The 18,157-nt window shown below is 33.9% G+C and overlaps 2 protein-coding genes across 4 annotated transcripts; one reads left to right on the top strand and one right to left on the bottom strand.

Annotated features, from left to right (window-relative positions):
- Positions 1-3,241: 3,241 nt before the first annotated feature.
- Positions 3,242-4,891, top strand: LOC104902318 (hypothetical protein). The gene is made up of 2 exons (XM_010690049.4): positions 3,242-3,714; positions 4,462-4,891. Exons 1-2 carry the CDS (start codon positions 3,413-3,415, stop codon positions 4,763-4,765), a joined length of 606 nt encoding a protein of 201 aa, XP_010688351.2. The 5' UTR covers positions 3,242-3,412; the 3' UTR covers positions 4,766-4,891.
- Positions 4,892-7,119: 2,228 nt separating this feature from the next.
- LOC104902317 (arginine--tRNA ligase, chloroplastic/mitochondrial) lies at positions 7,120-17,738 on the bottom strand. Of its 3 annotated transcripts, none has more exons than XM_010690046.4 (18): positions 17,522-17,735; positions 16,595-16,665; positions 16,373-16,500; positions 16,189-16,264; positions 16,000-16,101; positions 15,679-15,894; positions 14,899-14,979; positions 11,347-11,430; positions 11,065-11,169; positions 10,746-10,924; positions 10,467-10,551; positions 10,080-10,266; positions 9,858-9,927; positions 9,514-9,583; positions 8,443-8,532; positions 7,915-7,983; positions 7,711-7,809; positions 7,120-7,423 (listed from the first exon to the last, which is right to left on the bottom strand). In XM_010690046.4, the coding sequence occupies exons 1-18, from the start codon at positions 17,643-17,645 to the stop codon at positions 7,313-7,315; spliced, it is 1,947 nt and encodes a 648-aa protein (XP_010688348.1). In that variant the 5' UTR covers positions 17,646-17,735; the 3' UTR covers positions 7,120-7,312. The 3 variants fall into 3 exon arrangements, 2 of the variants coding, with proteins under 2 accessions (XP_010688348.1, XP_010688350.1); XM_010690048.4 differs by having other exon boundaries at positions 16,595-16,669; positions 17,522-17,660; XR_007268677.2 differs by lacking the exons at positions 7,120-7,423; positions 7,711-7,809; positions 7,915-7,983 and adding an exon at positions 9,160-9,242 and having other exon boundaries at positions 17,522-17,738.
- Positions 17,739-18,157: the final 419 nt, after the last annotated feature.

Here is an 18,157-nt window from a genome sequence, read left to right as displayed (position 1 = left end):
GCGAGTCGTCGTCGGTAACCTTTCTGGCCGTTTTCCCCACCGCGACGGCAAAGTGCGAACCAGCAGGCAGGCGGGACTGCGGCAGCACCGCAGCAAACTTTCTGGCCGTTTGAAAGGTAAAACCCAAACCCAGATCTTCAATTTTAAATATGAATTTACTATTTCAGATTTTAGTCTTTTACACATTAGATGATTAAAATATGTAATTGTAGTTATTTAATTTTGTTAATCATTTAAATGTTGATTGTTGTCTTGTTGAATAATGAATACTTGAATGAATGAATGTGGAATGTTGAATAAATGAATTGTGAATGTTGAATTTTTTTGGAAAGATCGTGCAAGAAACAAGTCACAAAAATCATCCGCTTGTTCTTCTCCTAGTTCAAGAGAACCTCTAAACCCAATACAAGAAGGTGAAATTCGTGCTAATGTATTAAAATGTTTCCAAAGTATGAAAACTCGTAGGATGCTTTTGTAATTTTTTTTATTGATGTAATGTAATGAATTAACATTCTATTTAGTTATTGTAGTTTGACATTTGAATTAATGTATTGAACTTTGAATGAAAGTATTTTTTTTACCGGCTCCGAACCCATAGGGTTGGAATCCTGGATACGCCACTGCTCCGATCTTTATTAGTTTACCTGTTTTTTAAATTCGCACAAAATTTTAGGAGAAACAATGTTGTGGGATATAGAAAGAAATATAAACTATTATTTTATATTAAATTTGAATGTATCCGTAATGGAAAGTTACTAGTCCCATTCCAAAAATAGAAACAAAAAAATGGGTAAACTAATAAGGGACATCCCAAAAAAAAAATACGGGTAAACTAATAAGGGACATCCCAAAAAAAAAATACGGGTAAACTAATAAAGATGGGATAAAGTATTATGGAAGGAATTACATTTCCAATTATGACAAGTTAATGTTAGTCTATAACATAGACATAGTGTTAACTCTTGCGTAAGTGCGTAACCTAAACTTCTATTTATGCAGAACTTATCCAAGACTGACTCGTGCTTGATAAAAGAACACACACATTTGCATGAAAAGAGTCAGCAAAAGTTAAGTTCCATAAAAGAATAGTTTACCTTAAAACTTACCTGAAATAGTCTTTTATAGGTAACTGGGCCTTGAAGCGTTACATATTTGGTTCCTCAATTAGTAATACTGTAGAAATTAGCAGCCTTGAAAAATTATTTCGATCATTAAAATGATAATTATGATCATATCACCCAATTCAAGATAAAACCCTTTTTTTTATTTCAATTACGAGTAATCTAGAAGAATTACGTCCGTTTTTATTTGAAATGATTTTGATCAATGAGAAATTTGTACTTTCTCTTTTTCGTTTTAAGTGCAACATGATATTATTTGTGAGATATATAATATTCCTTTATCGCATTTATAAACGAAACGGAGGAAATATAAAGTATGTTTGATAATTATTTAATGATGTAACTGGACTATGACAATTTATATTTATCAAGCAATTTTTTTGCTTTTGGGGGAGATTTTGTATGTTATAAGATGAAATTGTAGTAACATGGCTTTTTTTTTTGGTTAACTTTTTGTAATTATTATTGCTAACATAATTGAAAGAAAAAGGGATTTATCTTGAGTTGGGTGATATGAAAAGAATGTAACTTCATGAACATATCAAGAATCTAATTATTGGATATACTTTGTCTTTGATGTCATTTTATGCAATTCGTCTGGTCCTCTAATTTGGAAAATGTGTGTCTACACAACTTGCCAAACCTGAATTGGGAACATTTAAGATGAGTTTGATGAATATTTGGTCCTATTTCTAGCACCCCTAAATTTGTAAAATTACATGACTAATTTACTTATGGGAGGTTTTTTCATAGTAAATTGTTGATTGAATAACTTCAACTTTTAAAGGTATTTTCTACAAATTATAATGATCTCAAGTGATCAACAACATATCTCACGAACTTTTTTTTCTTTTCAAAGAGTTTTTTTTCCTTCTCTCGATATGTTCTCTATAACTAGTCATTTAACCTTCTTGATTCGCTCTTTTAAGGTTACTAATATATTTTGAGAAAACACCTGTGTTATTGAAATTATTATGGAATAACCAACGATTCATAAAACGATTGTCGTCCATGTTTCGATTCATGTAAATATTATGAATAAAAATTAGTATGTCTTATGTAAGGCATTATAATAAAGTTTTTGTAAGATCACTTCACTTTCACCTTAGAATGTGACTTTACTATCTAAATTAAATGAGTTAATTATAAACAAATGGTCAGATTGGTCGCATTAAACCTTAAATGAGTAATTCAAGGTAAAAAACGGTATATTTAAATCAAATATTATCTCCAATTTACTATAAGTTATTGTCAGACCGTTTCATACGAAATTTTGTAAATAAAAATATTCCCTAAAAACATAAATAAAAAATTTATTTAAAATATTCCTGAGGATAGGAACACATGTTTATTAAATTAAATTCTGAACAAAAGGTGCATAAGTTCTGCAGTAAAATGTTTGTGGTATGCAGTCACTTTTTGAGGCAAAAACATGTAAAAAATAGGGAAAAAGAACCTAAAACCTCAACCCTAAAGGAAGAAAACCTAAAAAAAAGTAAATATATAATGGGTGACTCAGCTACGAGTGTCTTCAAATTTGACCTTATCCATCTTCTTGTAAATTGGGCAATCCAGGACAATTTCAAACCATATGGAATTGATAATGACAAGGCTCAAGATAAAGCAAAAAGTGTAGAGTAGGAATAAGATTTTCATATTTATTTATTTTACTAAAAAAAATTAATTACTCTCTCCGTTCCAAAACATAGTTTCCATTTCAAGTTTGCGTATCCCAAAATATTATTCCGATCTCTATATTTAGTTCCACATTTTTTCGTAATTTATCTAGAAAAACTGTGTCCCATCATTTATTTGCTTCTTGATTTTTGTTTTTTCGGTTATTTATTCAGTCAAAATGTTACAATTAATGCTCTTTCACCAATTATTTTTCATTCTCTCTTCTAAAATCTTCTTTTCCCATACAATATTTTTGAAATAAACAAAAAACCTTTATTATCTCTTTTAAATTCTATTTACATAAATTTACTGTATAAAAAGGAAAATAGAAATTATATTTTGAATCGGAGGGAGTAGAAGATAAAGAAAAAAAAATGCCCAACTCAGCAATATTTATATACCTTATCAAAATGAACATGTAGCTCACCCCCAATCCATGCCTTCATATCTATCCATAAAATATTCTTTCTTTTTAAGAATTATTTTATATTAGTTATCTCAAATGTCACACTATATAAATAGTAAGCAGCATGTTTGTGCAACAACCAAATGAGATAGATAGATATATATCTTTTGCTGAAACTTGAAGAAATAATAACCAAAAAAAAACGAACATGGGAAAAGAAGCAAAGATCAGAAACTTTCAAATGTTTCCAACACCTGAGGAAATAATTGATGAAGCAAAAAATTATCAGCAAAGTTATTTCAATATAACAGAGAAAAACATTAGTAGTGATAATAACAAAAGTTGTGATTCTTCTACATCTGTTGATTCTACAAAAGAAAGTTCAAATTCATCTATCATAAGTTTTTCTTCATCAGATTTAATGGAGGATGCAACTTCTTCTTCTTCATCTTCATCTTCAAATGGACCTTTATATCAGTTGTCAGATCTCATGGATCAACTTCCTATCAAGTAAGTAAAGTTTATGGCTTTTACACTTCTTTTTTGTTTGTTTTGTATCAATATAAGATGGGTTTTGCTTGAAAATTTCAGTATTAAATGGGTTTTTTATGAAGTTTTTACCCCCTTAAAAAAGAAGGTTTTGTTACATAATTTAGTAGTACTATATGAGATGGGTTTTAGTTTAAGGTGCAATTTGATCTTCACCTTAGTAATAAGATGGAGGGTTAATTTTTTCATAGTAGATCTATTATGTATACACGTATATGTGTGAGTTATAACGTAAGATATATGGCTGGTCATGTTTGATAAGTTCGAGTTTAAATGAGTTCAGGCGAATAGAACGCAACCTTATAATAATGTAAAAAACACCTTAGATTTTGATTAGTATATATTTTGCTCTTTGTACACAAGAGGTGATGTTTATGAAAGTTTTTTTTGTTTAGTTTTTCGGTTGGAAGATTGAAAATATGAAATGGGTGTGTTCAGTTAATTAAAAGTTTCTATTTTTGGAGTTCGAGTTTAAATGAGTTCAGGCGAATAAAATACAATTTTCTAATATCAAAAATACCTTAGATTTTGATTTGTATATATTTTGCTCTTTGTACACAAGAGGTGATGTTTTTGAAAGTTTTTTTTTGTTTTGTTTTTTGGTTGGAAGATTGAAAATATGAAATGCATATTTTCAGCTAATTAAAAGTCCGAACTTCTATTCATCGCCCTTAAAAACTAAAAGTTTCTATATTTGGAATGTTGCAGGAGAGGACTTTCAAAGTATTATCAAGGCAAATCAGAGTCATTTACATCACTAGCAAGTGTTGGAAATTTGGAAGATCTTGTAAAAAGAGAGAATCCGTACAGAAAAAGGATCAAGTTATGCAGGAGTTATTGTGGAGGTTTTGATGGTCACAAATTTTTTAGTCCAAAACCAACAATATCAAAGAAGGCTTCTTCTTATTCAAGGAATTCTTATTCATCTTCAATATTGAGTAAAAATTGTAGCAATAATCTCATGAATAGTTGCAGGCCTTTCCCTATTTCTTCTGTACAAAAGGAATTTTAATTTTCTTCTTTTTTTTACTTTTTTTTTGAGGTGAACTAGAAATTTTGTATGCTTAGCAATCTGCTTGTTCACTGATTCAAATGCAATTAGTTTAGATATTGAGGAGATTTCTCATTTTCTGGTTCACATATTTCATCATTTGAATTTGGATAAGATTACTAATCTCAGTGTCTTACTATATCAAATGCTAATAGAGTTATATCCTAAACCTAATTGGCAATAACCATCCTTTTCGTTCTTAAATGCGGGATTATCACATGTCGATTTTTCTATTACTCGATAGAAGTATGTCTATAATCTATTGTATAATTTAAAACAAAGACTTTCTTCTTGTTCTCATTTTTATAATTACTCTTATTTTTCGCCAATAATTGGAAAACACTCTTGATTAAATGAGTATTGTATTTGTTATTAGAATCAACTCATCAAGGGAAGACTTTGGATAATAAGTGGTTTCATAAGTGCTCTTTATAGTTAAAGTGGAATGTCAAAAGCGTAAAAGTGCAAACTGTATATATTAAATAGGGCTTGTAATTCGAGTCGACGGGTTGGGATTAGGTTTTGGTTTCGAGTAATTTCAAACTATACAAAAAATAAGTTAAAATAGTCTACATTTTAATAAAATTGTGAAATATGACAAATGGGTTGAATTGGATTGAATTAAACTTGTTTGTATTCGAGCCATGTAACTAACTTTAGGTCAAATCAGAGATTATCAACTCAAATATTATTAAATAAGGATAGAGAATGTATCAAACAAGAACCCCAAAAACAGCTATGAGCAAAATCTTCCTAATAAGAAATTTTGATTTAGGTATAAAAATACCTCCTGATTTTCGCACTCTCCCAATACCCCAACCGGCAACCGCCCTTCCCCCCTCTTTTTCCTCTCTTGGTTCCTAAAGATTCTCCCGATCTGAACAAAATTCAGCCATAACCGTTGGAAATCGGAAACACTTCGCACATAGATGCATAAAGAAAGTGAATAGCTAAGATAAATAGTCAATTTGAATTTAACCTCAACAGAAGTAGGCAATCACTGTAATATTGCTTCTATTATCTTAACTATAACTTTATACGTGATAATCTTAAATTGGGCTGAACGTCCTGGCCGGACGATCGCCCCATGGGCTGAACGTCCTGGCGGGACGTTCTACAGTATAAAAAAAATTTCGACTACCTAAACAGTGAAGGAGAGAGAGGGGTATTTCAATGGAGGTGAGGGTGGTGGAGTGAGGTGCGTGGGTGGTGGTGGAAGGCAGGAGGTGAGGGAGATGGTGGCAGCAGCCAGGCAGTCAGGAGGTGAAGTGGATGGTGTTGATTTAAGAAAAAAATGAGGAAGGTTATAAATGTAATTACATTGTTTTTTTGGGCGATTTTAAGTAATTGTTGGGCGATATATAGAACTTCAGTTAGCAAAATCACTATAAAAAAAAAATAGCTCATCTCCAAATCATTAACATAACGCATAGTCTGCATATTGGCAAAACAAAATCTCTTAGAACTCGTTTGATTCAAAATATGGAAAGAAAATGGACACAAAAAAAGAAAAATTGTAACAAAATTGCTTACTTTAATTAAGTATTTAGTTTAAACCAAGAAATGAAAATTAATAGTAAGTTATCATTACCACCAAGTAATGAATTCTGTTACTTGAAGAGAAAAAGAAGATAACAAATTGAGTAATCTATTACCATCAAGTAATGGTGATGGATTGATAAATGGTTAAACCAAATAAGGAAAAAAAAAAACGAATCAGTAATTGATTCTATTTCTTGAAGCCCAAAATTAGTGAAGCAAACAACCCCTAAGAAGCAAACAACTTCACTAACAGAAAAAAGAAGGCAACGGACTTCCATGCTAGAACACGTTTTGCCTTCATATGTAATCTCTTCTTCGCTAAGTAATTAATGACTTAATGCACAATCTCAATAAAATCTATAATGAGTTGAACTATCTATTTCTAATCGATCTCAACTATTAAGATGATACAGAAGAAAACAACTCGTCGATTTGAAAAGAGAAATCCTATTAAACCAAGAGTAAAAGGACCGGGGATTATAAGGGTAAAAAAACAAATCCTCATATCAGAAAATGAATTAAACAAAGATATATTTCGATGAAGATTATGAACAAAATCTACCTCTGAAACTAGCTAAAATAGTCCTAGTTGCACTATTACCTGCTCATACAGTTATACCACCTTTAGAAATCGAACTGCACAATTCCATATACTATTCAGCTTCTGTTTTAAAGCTTCTGAAAAACCAAGATTTCACCTTGCAGAAAACATCAGGGCCGACAAGCAGGCACATATTGCATACAGATTCGACGAATAAGGGGCGTATATTACCTTGAGCGAATTTACCAATATATCAATAAGAAACCGCCATGGTCAAAGTCCCACAAAAGGACCATTTCCTTTTCCGCCTTCAGTCAAGTGTAACTTTTGTGTACACAATTACAAAATGATGATTAAATCAAAAAATACAATTGCAAAAATGTTAATCCCACCAAAAGATGCATCAAGGATTGCGACATATTCTGTCATATCTGGTAAACAGGTGTAATACCAAGAAGGTCGAAACATTTTCTCATGACGACAGCAGTTGCTTCACATAGCAAGAGTCGGCTTGTTTCTTCTGGCACACCAACCACCTGTAAAATGTCGCATGTCAAAGGTCAAATCAGAAGGTTCCCATCCGAATTTCTGAAGCAAAGGTAACCAAGTATTTGAGTTCCAGGACCAAGTGTACTTTGGCCGAGAGCTAAGGTTTTTTTTTTTCCCATGACTTTGAAATCATGGGATCGTTCTGGGAACAAGGAATTCCCTCATTGCCCACCTCCCCTCTAACGAGATCAATCTGCTTAGTCGGACTGAGTTGACCACGTATAAACGTATTTAAATTCTAGTAAAGCAACAGAATTAAGAGAAAAATCCATACCTTGCACTCCTTGTAGAAGTGATTGAAATATTCCGATAAGTTATACAAGAACTCGCATAACACATTTGGCAATAGATTTTTACATGCTTCCTCAACAACCTGAACATTTTCACACAAAGGTCAGCCAAGTACTTATGCATAGACATCTAAGAGAATCTACTTTTTGTGCAAGAGCCTGCCAATATAGTAATTAAAAATACTTGCCTCGGAAAATTGAAGCATATAAAGACCTAAAGCACGCTCTTCTGGTGTATCCAAAGCAATTTCTCCGGTCTGCATCAGTGCAGTTGATAAGTCAGATACTAAGTGTATAGCGCACAAACCCTAACCCACAATTCCCCATCAAAAATAATCAACTTTTTCTTCTATACAAGATTTACCATCAAAAAAATAAAAAAATGAACATTTGACAAAGCTTTCACCCATTATGAAAGGTACTCCCTTTTTGTCCCACATTAATTTGAACACTTATCAGAGTACAAAGTCTCAAAAGATAAGAAGTTGTTAGGTTATATATTATTTTCATAGAAAGTACAGATGACAGTAGATAGTGGGTATATATATATATTGGTATTTTGATGGAAAAGAAGATGCAAAAAAAAAGTGTTCATAGAGACCATGCAAAAAAAAAAAAAAGTGTTCATAAAGGAGATGTAAGTATAAGAGACCATGCAGAAAAAGAAAACCATTCCATCTATTGATGAGACGGAGATTGAGAGATATACAACTTACCATCTTCAATTCCTCAATGTCTTTACCAGATTTCCGGATAATTGAACAGATTCGAGCATGGGCATAGAGCAGATAGACAGCGGTATTTCCCTAAACAAAGTTTTGCATGAAATTGATGTCAGCTTTTAGTAAAAGGAGCTAAGCTTCATTATCAATATAAACAGCATAAATCAAATGCCTCACAAGCCTTCCACTCATCACAGGGTCAGAGCCTGCCAAATGTACGGCTGTAAGCAGCCCTACCCCTATGACGATGAAAAGGCTATATCCATTTGACCCTTGATCTCAGATTATACATGTCTACTACTTCGCAGTAAGAAAGAAACGCAAACGGTTGAAAAATCCCTTCTAATTTAGTCCATTACAAAGAACAGTGCATCTTTCAAATCCATTGGAAACACAGACCAGCCATTATAAGCTAGAGTGCAAGATTGAGAAAGGAAATGCAGAAAAACATCCATTTTACAAATTAAAATATCAAGGCATATCCACCTTTTGCGTCGTATCAATTCTAAAATTCTGCCGGAAAAGAACGAAGAATGAACATGTGATGACGGGAAAAGGACAGGCATTATTTTTGAGTGAAAGCAAACAAAGAAGGGGACAAGTATCACTTTATATATCAATGAAAGCAACTAAGCTAATCAGCTAAGTGAAGACTTGTTAGATTTAGATATGCAGCAGTCAAATGAATATCTCTACAAGATCAGCATGTACCTTACTCAAAGAAGAAAAGTGTAACCGGATTCCAATAATTCTTATCTTGAATCTTAGTCTTTAGCCTCCATAACCGAATCTAACTGAAACAGGATCGTCTCCAGTTACAGCCAGCAAAGGGGTTTTCAAAATACAAATTTTCTTTTATTTTTTACTCATCCACTCTCGTACCAGTAACTAAATTGTCAAAGCACGTAAGAAAATGGTCCCACTATCTAATTTGCTTACTGTTACATTACACAGGTACACAACAGAGGTGTGTAATTTCCAAAGATTCCAAAGGTTAATAGCAAAAAGATCACGCAACAGCTCGATGAGAATGGGCATGAATTCTATGTTTAAACAAAAAGGCACCTTATCATTAAGCATCTGATCAAAGTTAAACGTATAGTTGGTGAGTCTGTTGTTCTTCAAGTCAGCATACCTGCAGGGAAAAAAATATTTATTATTATTGAAAGACCTAAGCCCTAAGCCAACATAAATTGAGACTTCATATACACAAGACTTATGCAAGATCCAGTTAAAACGACCTCCCCCTCCCTCCTTCACAAGTAACCCAAGCCAAAGAGAAGAAGAAATTGCCTACGGGAAAAAAACATAAATTAAAGAAACTCTGCTTCCTTGTCCACCAGGGCAATAAAGGAAGCAGAGGCATGGATACCCTTATATAGAGAACAACAAGGCGTAATAGAACTTACTTAACCGCCCCATAACCAATAGCTTCAGCAGTTTGCAGCAATTGATCCTGAGACCATTCCTTATCTTTACCTATTTAAGACATAACTTGCATCAGATGAAAGCACTAAATGCAACTCAATTCATAAGACTGCCTCGTAGCAACTTTGACAAAGACTGGATATATCGGAATAAAATCATACATATAACCGAAAGAGGAAGCAAGCAAAAACACTTAGTGGTACCTCGTTCAATAAGAACTTGTTTACTCCGACTTTTTGCTTCATCTAGTAAATCAACCAAACGAACCACTTCGGAGCTTCGAGTTCGAAAACGCTTGCCATCTTCCCCTAGGACAAGACCAAAGCCAACATGACTAACTCTTGGGTATATATTATCATCAAGCGAAAGCCAGCCTGCACGCTTTGCAGCCTGTGAAAAGATGTTTGAAACCAAAATCAAACTTAATCCATGACATACATGGAAAATGCATTGACAGCATTGAGCAAGCCAGAAATGATGGTTGGCACTAAGCAGTCATTGAAGACACTAAGAGAGTATAAAAAACCTGAAGAATACTGAAGCTACCAGAGAAACTCAAAAATGCAATATGGTACAGAAAATATGCTTACATGGAAGAACATATCAAAATGTTCACGCTGGCCAACATCTGTTACATATACTATCCATTCGGCCTTTTCTTCGTTGAGGCGGTACCTTACAATGAAATCCGAGGTGTAGCAAAGTCATTATAAAAAATAAAAGAAAATTTTGGGGCTTATGGTGAATTGTGAAATAGAAAATGGTAAGAAAAAAAAAGTATAATTAAAGAGAGAATTGCATCGAACATACTGCAGAAGAAATAAATACTCAGAACCAAACACCCAATTGAATATACCATGAACCCTTACCAAAGAGCTGTTAAATCAGTGGAAGCATAGTTATAACCTCCATCGCTCTTCACTACTATAAGAGGTATCTTTTTCCCTTCAATAAATATAACCCGAGCACCCTCACTGTCTTCAATTAAACCTTTATTGCTCAAAGACTCCAAAACCTCCGGGATAAACGGATTATAGAAGCTTTCTCCCTGACATGTGAAAGAAAACCACCAGATTTGTGATATGAACAAATGGACTCTACAATCAACCAATGAACACAACAGAGATTGAGACGATGAGAGACAGCATGCACAGAACATACAATTAGCATATACAATAAATAAAATACCTTTTCTTCCAGCTGAACTCCGAGGCGTTCATAGACTTTATTAAATTCGCTGCGACTAATTTCACAAATAATTGTCCATGCTTTACGATACTTAGATTCTCCACCCTGTGTAGAAGTAAAATCCAAACTGAAAAAAGAAGGAAACAAAAAGAAAAAAGAAAAAAAGTAATCTCTTGACAGAAAAATAAACTCAAAACAAAGGCCCTTTAAAAAATTTACAAATATTACATATGCTACACCCTAACATCACAAAACTACAAACAACGAATACTAGTTGTATACCTGAAGGCTGACCACCGCCTTCTGTGCCCTTTCCTTGAAGACAGGATCCTCATCAAATCTTTTTTTTGATTGCTTGTAAAAGGCCTAATAATACATCATCCAAACTGTCAGAACAATAATGTTTCCTAATCATCATCAGTCAAATAGAACATATTTCCTTGCAATATATGGATCAGAATTATAGAACAACGCTAAGGAGAAAATGATACAAGTATACGCAAAACGATACTTCAACAGTACAAAGAAAACAACACCAAAGCCTTAATCCTATTACAATGGGCCAAATTGTATAGTTTAAGTATCTTTAGTCGGTTAGTGGTACATACATGATTCTTTTGTTTCCATTCTCTTTGGTCAAGTGCTAAGCTCCTGCAAAGCTAATTAACTCATATCACTTTTAGCGCCCTCTATCCAAGTCATCTTCGTCTCACCATCTTACGTTAAATCTGTAGGGCCCACGAGTCTACCTACAACTCCAACATTAGTATGATATTGTCCGTTTTGGGTCTAACCCACACGGATTTGTTTTTGGGCTCCTTCGCAAAAGGCCTAATACTAATGTAGTTAGTAAACTCTTATAAACTAGGTAACTCTTTCTTATCTCCCGATGTAGAACTTGGGATGTCTACCCAACAAAACCATCCATATAGGCATAATCCCAACCCCACTACCAACACCAGGCATCATCTAATCGACGTCTCACCAGCCAAAACCACCATAACACGTTCTTTATTATCTTATTCTCGGTTTCAACAATCTTCTTCCTAAAATCTCCATTTCGAATCCTATCTCTTATGATGTTCCCACAAATCCATCTCAACATATGCATCTCTACAACCCCATCATTCTAAAATGATCCTTCCTAATTGTAAGACACTTGAACAATATAATAATGCTCCGATCTATTGGATTTTCCTTTAACCTTAATGGTGTGCTACGGCTAGTCGGTTACACAAAATCACTTATAAATACCATTCTATGTTACTACCTCATTGATTAACTCCCTCTCATTTCAAAAGTTGCACTTCATGTACTCGATTTTGCTTGTACTTAGCCTAAACCCTCAAATTATAATGTCGGCCTCCATCACTACATTTGAGCATCAACCTATCTCACCTACCAATACAATTTCATATGCAAACATACATTGCGGTATCTCACCATAAATGCCTTCTATTTCATCTATAAGTGTCGGATAAAGGAAAAGACTTTAGGTAAATCTCTAATTTAGTCATTTTCTAATAGGAAAATCCTTAGTTGCTCCTACAAATGGCAATGGGTAGGATCTGGACAGGATCCTCTACGATCCATATCCGTTTTTTAGCCAAGGATCCAGATCCCACCCGAATCCATCGAGTAATAAGAATGAAGATCCATATCCATACGAATCCGGGTCCTAAACGGATCCTAGCCTATTTTTTCAAACTATCCTAATTTTTACAGTTAAAGATTTTAAACAATAAAGTCATCTAACATCAACCAAAAAATACATTTAATTTCTGAAAAATAACCATTGCAACTATTTACAACTACTCAATTATCAAAATGTAGATTAATCAACTATTTCTGGAAAAAAAAAATTATCAACCCAATTTTCGAACTCAATTATCAAGTAAATTCGCACAAAAATCAAACATTAATTAGAACAATAATTCGATATTCAAGCGAAAATTCGTTTTAAATGTAATCACTAGTATTAGAATAATATAATATTATATAATAATATTATAAAAACGGGTAAATGGATCTGGATCCGATGATAATTAAGGACCCGTCCAGATCCTTTTTTTCAAGGAGGATCCAGATCCTACCCAGATCCATAAGGTCCGAAATTTGAGGACCCAGATGCGTCAAAAATAGATCTAAATCCACGGATCCGGATAGGGTCCATTATCCACTGCCATCTACTTGCTCCTCGATAATAACATTCGTTTTCAAATCCCAATACATAAATTTAACCAAGGAAACATATTTACAAGGAATACCCTTTTTGACATTGCCCACTAAAGCATGCCTCTCATACCTCCACAATGACATAAGTTTTCTCTATGTCAATAAATATCACATGAAAGTGATTCTTCCTCACCTTATGATATTCCATCATTGTCTCATAAGATGTATACCCTATGAAGTAGATTTTCCCACCACAAATTCAAGTTAGTTCTCCAAAATGCTCGTACATTTCCTCAATTTATACTCTACTACCCTCCCCCAGATATCATGTTATGAATCCTAAATCCTATCCCACAATATTTTAAGGAGTATTGGCAGCTCCTTTTTTTATTGTAGTTGATACCAAGGTGTTCTTTGCTCTCATCTAGTGTATATCTTGTTTGTCCACTAAGACTTGTTGAATCAGTGTGTTGACATATAATACAACATTTCCTAGGCATCTCCAAACAAAAATAGGAATACCATTATGAGCAAATTGCTTTCCCCAGTTTCGTTCTAAGCAAACCACCAATATCGATCAAACTTGATAGTATTATCAATAAACTCCTTCGTCTCTTTCCTTCTTTACTAGCTATCCAGCCCAAAAGGAATAAGTAAAAATAAGCTAGTTGTTTTGCCTGATCGCTGCTCGTTTTGGATCTCCTAATCATTAGCAAGACTAGCTAAAGTGGCAGAAAAGAGTAACCCAACATATCTCTCAACACATAGCCTCCGTAACTCCTTTCACCTTTAATGCTTTTAAACTCTCCCTTGGAACATTTACAATCTCTAATGGCTATGTAAGTGTCAAATGTCCCACCAAGACCTTCAAAGCAGCAGGCCCAAGCCCTACCCAAACGCTCTACTATTCATCACCAATGCATCTCTCACATGACAATGCCAACCAGCTCGCAATTCACACATAACAATCACAGTGGCAGTGAAGATAATCATAAAACTAAATGAACACGAAACTAGGGTGTTTCTCATTGGTTATATATGTTGCAGATCTGCCCAAAAAACACACACAAGTGTTTACTATTCTTGTCATGCCACTTCATTTTCTTGGTCTAACGATGCAATCACGGATCACCATCCACCGAAGACTGTCAGTGATTCTTGGTAGCAGCATTGTGCAAAAGATACATTATCATGGAATTAAATCTGAGCTATAATAGCTTTTTTTGTCACCTGTTAAATATCCTTAAGGGAGCCTCAACTGTTGAAATCAACCCAGTAACTCACCCTAGAAAGTCATTCAGCATATAGCATCTCTACAGCTAGTACAAACATACTAAAGACTATGCAGTCTTCCTCCACAAAGCCTTGGTTTTCACTTCTTCAAATAAAATAAAAATTAATGGAATACTCAACTCCAAATGCCATTAGTACCCTGCAAAAAAAGCTACTCCAGTTGATCCAAGTAGGGCAGCACTGCAGCAAAAATGACTAAATCTATATATATCCAATTCAGCCAAAAGCCATTGTACGCCAAACCATTTCAAACATTACACAAGGGGCATATCAATATCAAAACAAGGTTTGACAAGTCAATTACAGCAAGGAGCATCTACCAATGCAACAACACTATGCTAAGTAGTAACATACTCCTTCACATACCTCAAGATTTCGGATTGGAATTTCATTTTCATTCTCCCATTGTGGAAATTGTTCAAACAAGAATTCAATCAGCATACCAAACTGCCAAAAAAAAAAAACAATTTTAGAACAAAATAATTGGAAATATAATGGTATTAGATGACAACAAGTAACGATTAACTTACAGATTCCGAACATTAAAAAACTTCTCATAATTTTTTCTGAACGATTCTCAACTTCTTAACTATACAATAGAATAATACAGATATGTACCCAGTTGAATAGATCTCCTCCCTAGTGTTGCATTTAAATTGGGAAAGAGGGAGTAGTACAAAGAATTTTTAAAAAATGAATATTTATAAAATATATATTGAGACAAATCCAATGACATTTCACATAATAATACCATTTTTGTATATAAGAAAAGGCAATGTCGAAATCAACATATAGGTAGTGCAAAAGACAAAGAATTGCAAGTAAAAGAATCCCAAGGAATAAGACAATGTCAAAATAAATTTGAGTATATGAAGTTTCAATTTAGTAATCAAAGGGAGCCAGACGAGGATGCAATGACATTGGATGGTAAGGAGCTATCCATACAATATAGATCCAGTGATGTAACAGTTGGCTAGGCAATGACAGCACGGGAAGCTGGCACAATACTCAAATTATTTACTGTAATCAACAAATCGTTCACTACAATCTAGCGATTGACATAAACATTAAATTATTGGAAAGCGAATAAATGACATAGAGATTAAGAAACGGGAGATAATACCAAAAAAGGTTGTGAAATATTACCTGTGTACCCCAATCACCAACATGGTTTCTTCGAAGAACCTCAACACCCGAGAACTCTAGCATACGGGCCAAGGTATCGCCGATGATAGTTGACCTTAAGTGCCCAACATGCATCTCCTTTGCAATATTGGGAGAAGAGAAGTCTACTACGGCTCTGGTAATTGACAATCTTGGTGCCCATGTTTGTATACCTTCCCTAAGCATCTTTTGAATGCTCTGCAACATTGATCTCAGCATGTAAACAGATATGCAGATGCAAAAGGAAAACCATACAGGCAGCAGTACACGAGTCTCACAGGGAAAAGGAAACATTGCTCATACCTTTGCTAACCATGTCCTTGACATGACAATGTTCACGAACCCAGGCCCCGCAATAGAGCAACTCTCTATCATTTCAGATTCGGGTAAATTTTTCATAATAGCCTAAATACATTCAGAAAAGCATTCTGGTGAAAATTTCTCACAAACATTAAAGATCACAACAGCACGCGTGTTACATAAAAAAGGTACCTCGCCAACTGATTTAGGGTTCTTGAATTCAGCATTCTTCCCCTTAATCTTGGAGAACAAACTCATTGCATTGTTGCTACACCAAGAGAGTACAAATACAACATTCTTCAGCACACAACAAAAACAATCCACACAACAACTAAAAATAAACAATCACTAGTTCACCACCACAGCTACAACATACCATTGGTAATCACCAAACTTTCCAGGAGCAATCAATGGCTCCACATCCGCCTCACTCGGGACCGTTGCCCGAAGAGAAATCTCAAACACTTTCGCCAATTGCTGCTTCAAATTCCCCCCACCTCCTTCCTGTAGTACAACCACATCTTCCAACATTACAACACACAATAAAAATTAACAAACACAACACCACAATCCACAACTCGAAATCATCAGAACTTACATCTGCCATTGTCGATAAAGCTCGTACTCCACCAACAATATTAAGCCTCTTATATGTGCTCCTTAAGAAACCTATCTAATTTTCATCAATCAAACAAAAACTTCAACAAAAATTGCTCTCCAAGAACTACACAGTGAAATAACAGAAAATTTGATGAACTACAATCACTGTTTGAGCTAAGAGTAGTACATTTTACACTGAAAATATAAGTTCATTTCAATATGCAATCACATTAAACAACAAACAGATGCAGCTTAATTAGAAACGAAGAAACCTATCTAAATTCGTCAAACAAACAAAAACTATAACAAAAATTGATCTCTTCAAAAACTACACAGCGAAATATTAATAAAATTGATGAACTACAATCACTGTTTGAGCTAAGAACAGTACATTATACAATTAAAAATTGAACACGCAATCAAATGAAACAACGAAAAGAGCAAAATTAATTAGAAATGAAGTAAACCCTAACTAACTTTAATCAATCAAACAAAAACATCAACAAAAATTAATCTCTCCAAAAACTACAAACATCGAAATAACAATAAAATTGATGAACTACAATCACTGTTTGAGCTAATAGCAGTACATTTTCCAATTAAAAATTGAATATGCAATCAAATTAAACAACGAAAAGAGCAAAATTAATCAGAAATGAAGTAAAACCTAACTAACTTTAATCAATCAAACAAAAACATCAACAAAAAATAATCTCTCCAAAAACTACAAACATCAAAATAACAATAAAATTGATGAGCTACAATCACTGTTTGAGCTAAGAACAGTACATTTTCCAATTAAAAATTGAGCATGCAATCAAATTAAACAACGAAAAGAGCAAAATTAAATAGAGATGAACAAATTATGCAATTGAATATTACAGAGAAATGAAAAAGAGGAGAGATAGTGAGAGAGAAGAATTACCGGAAGAGGAGAGAGAAAGAGAAGAAGACGAAGGAAGGAGAGAGAAACGATGAAGAAATGGAAAATGTGAAGGAGAAGAAGTAACCGGCGTTAGAAATATACTAGTAGTATTCTTCATGACCATGCTTTGTTCTTTTAGTCTAACACTCCACTATTCTATTCTTCGCTATCTCATCTCTCTAGGGTTTTTTTGGGTTCTGTTTTCTCCTTTTCTTTTTCTTTTTTCTTGAGCTCCAAGTTGTAGGAAGGTCAAGGCTTTCGACCAGGATTGAAATTCGGACGGGATTGGATCGGACCGAAAGGAATCGGAAAATTTCGGTAGAAAAAAGTAGCTGCTATGAGTAAATGAAGAAACAACTAAATACTCAAGCAAAAAAATTGATATCGGTCAATAATTTGATTGGCAATCACGACTAGTAGGATAACGATATAGTTGAATTAGGAGAGAAAAAAGGAAAGAGAAAAGTGAAGAGTTGTAGGCTTCTAGCAAATACTAGTATCTTAAGTTATTATCTACGTGAGGTTGAGGTGGTGCAGTAGTGGTATCGTTTTTCATAATATCTTTGAGGTTTAGGGATCAAATCTCGTGTGACTCATTCAAGGAATTTTTCTTATTCCCCGTGAGTCCCTTTTCAG

Source organism: Beta vulgaris, chromosome 8 (genome assembly GCF_026745355.1).
Source record: "Beta vulgaris subsp. vulgaris cultivar EL10 chromosome 8, EL10.2, whole genome shotgun sequence".
NCBI classification, from domain to species: domain Eukaryota; kingdom Viridiplantae; phylum Streptophyta; class Magnoliopsida; order Caryophyllales; family Amaranthaceae; genus Beta; species Beta vulgaris.
Note: the sequence above shows the minus strand (reverse complement) of the source record. Positions and strands in the feature narration are given on the sequence as shown.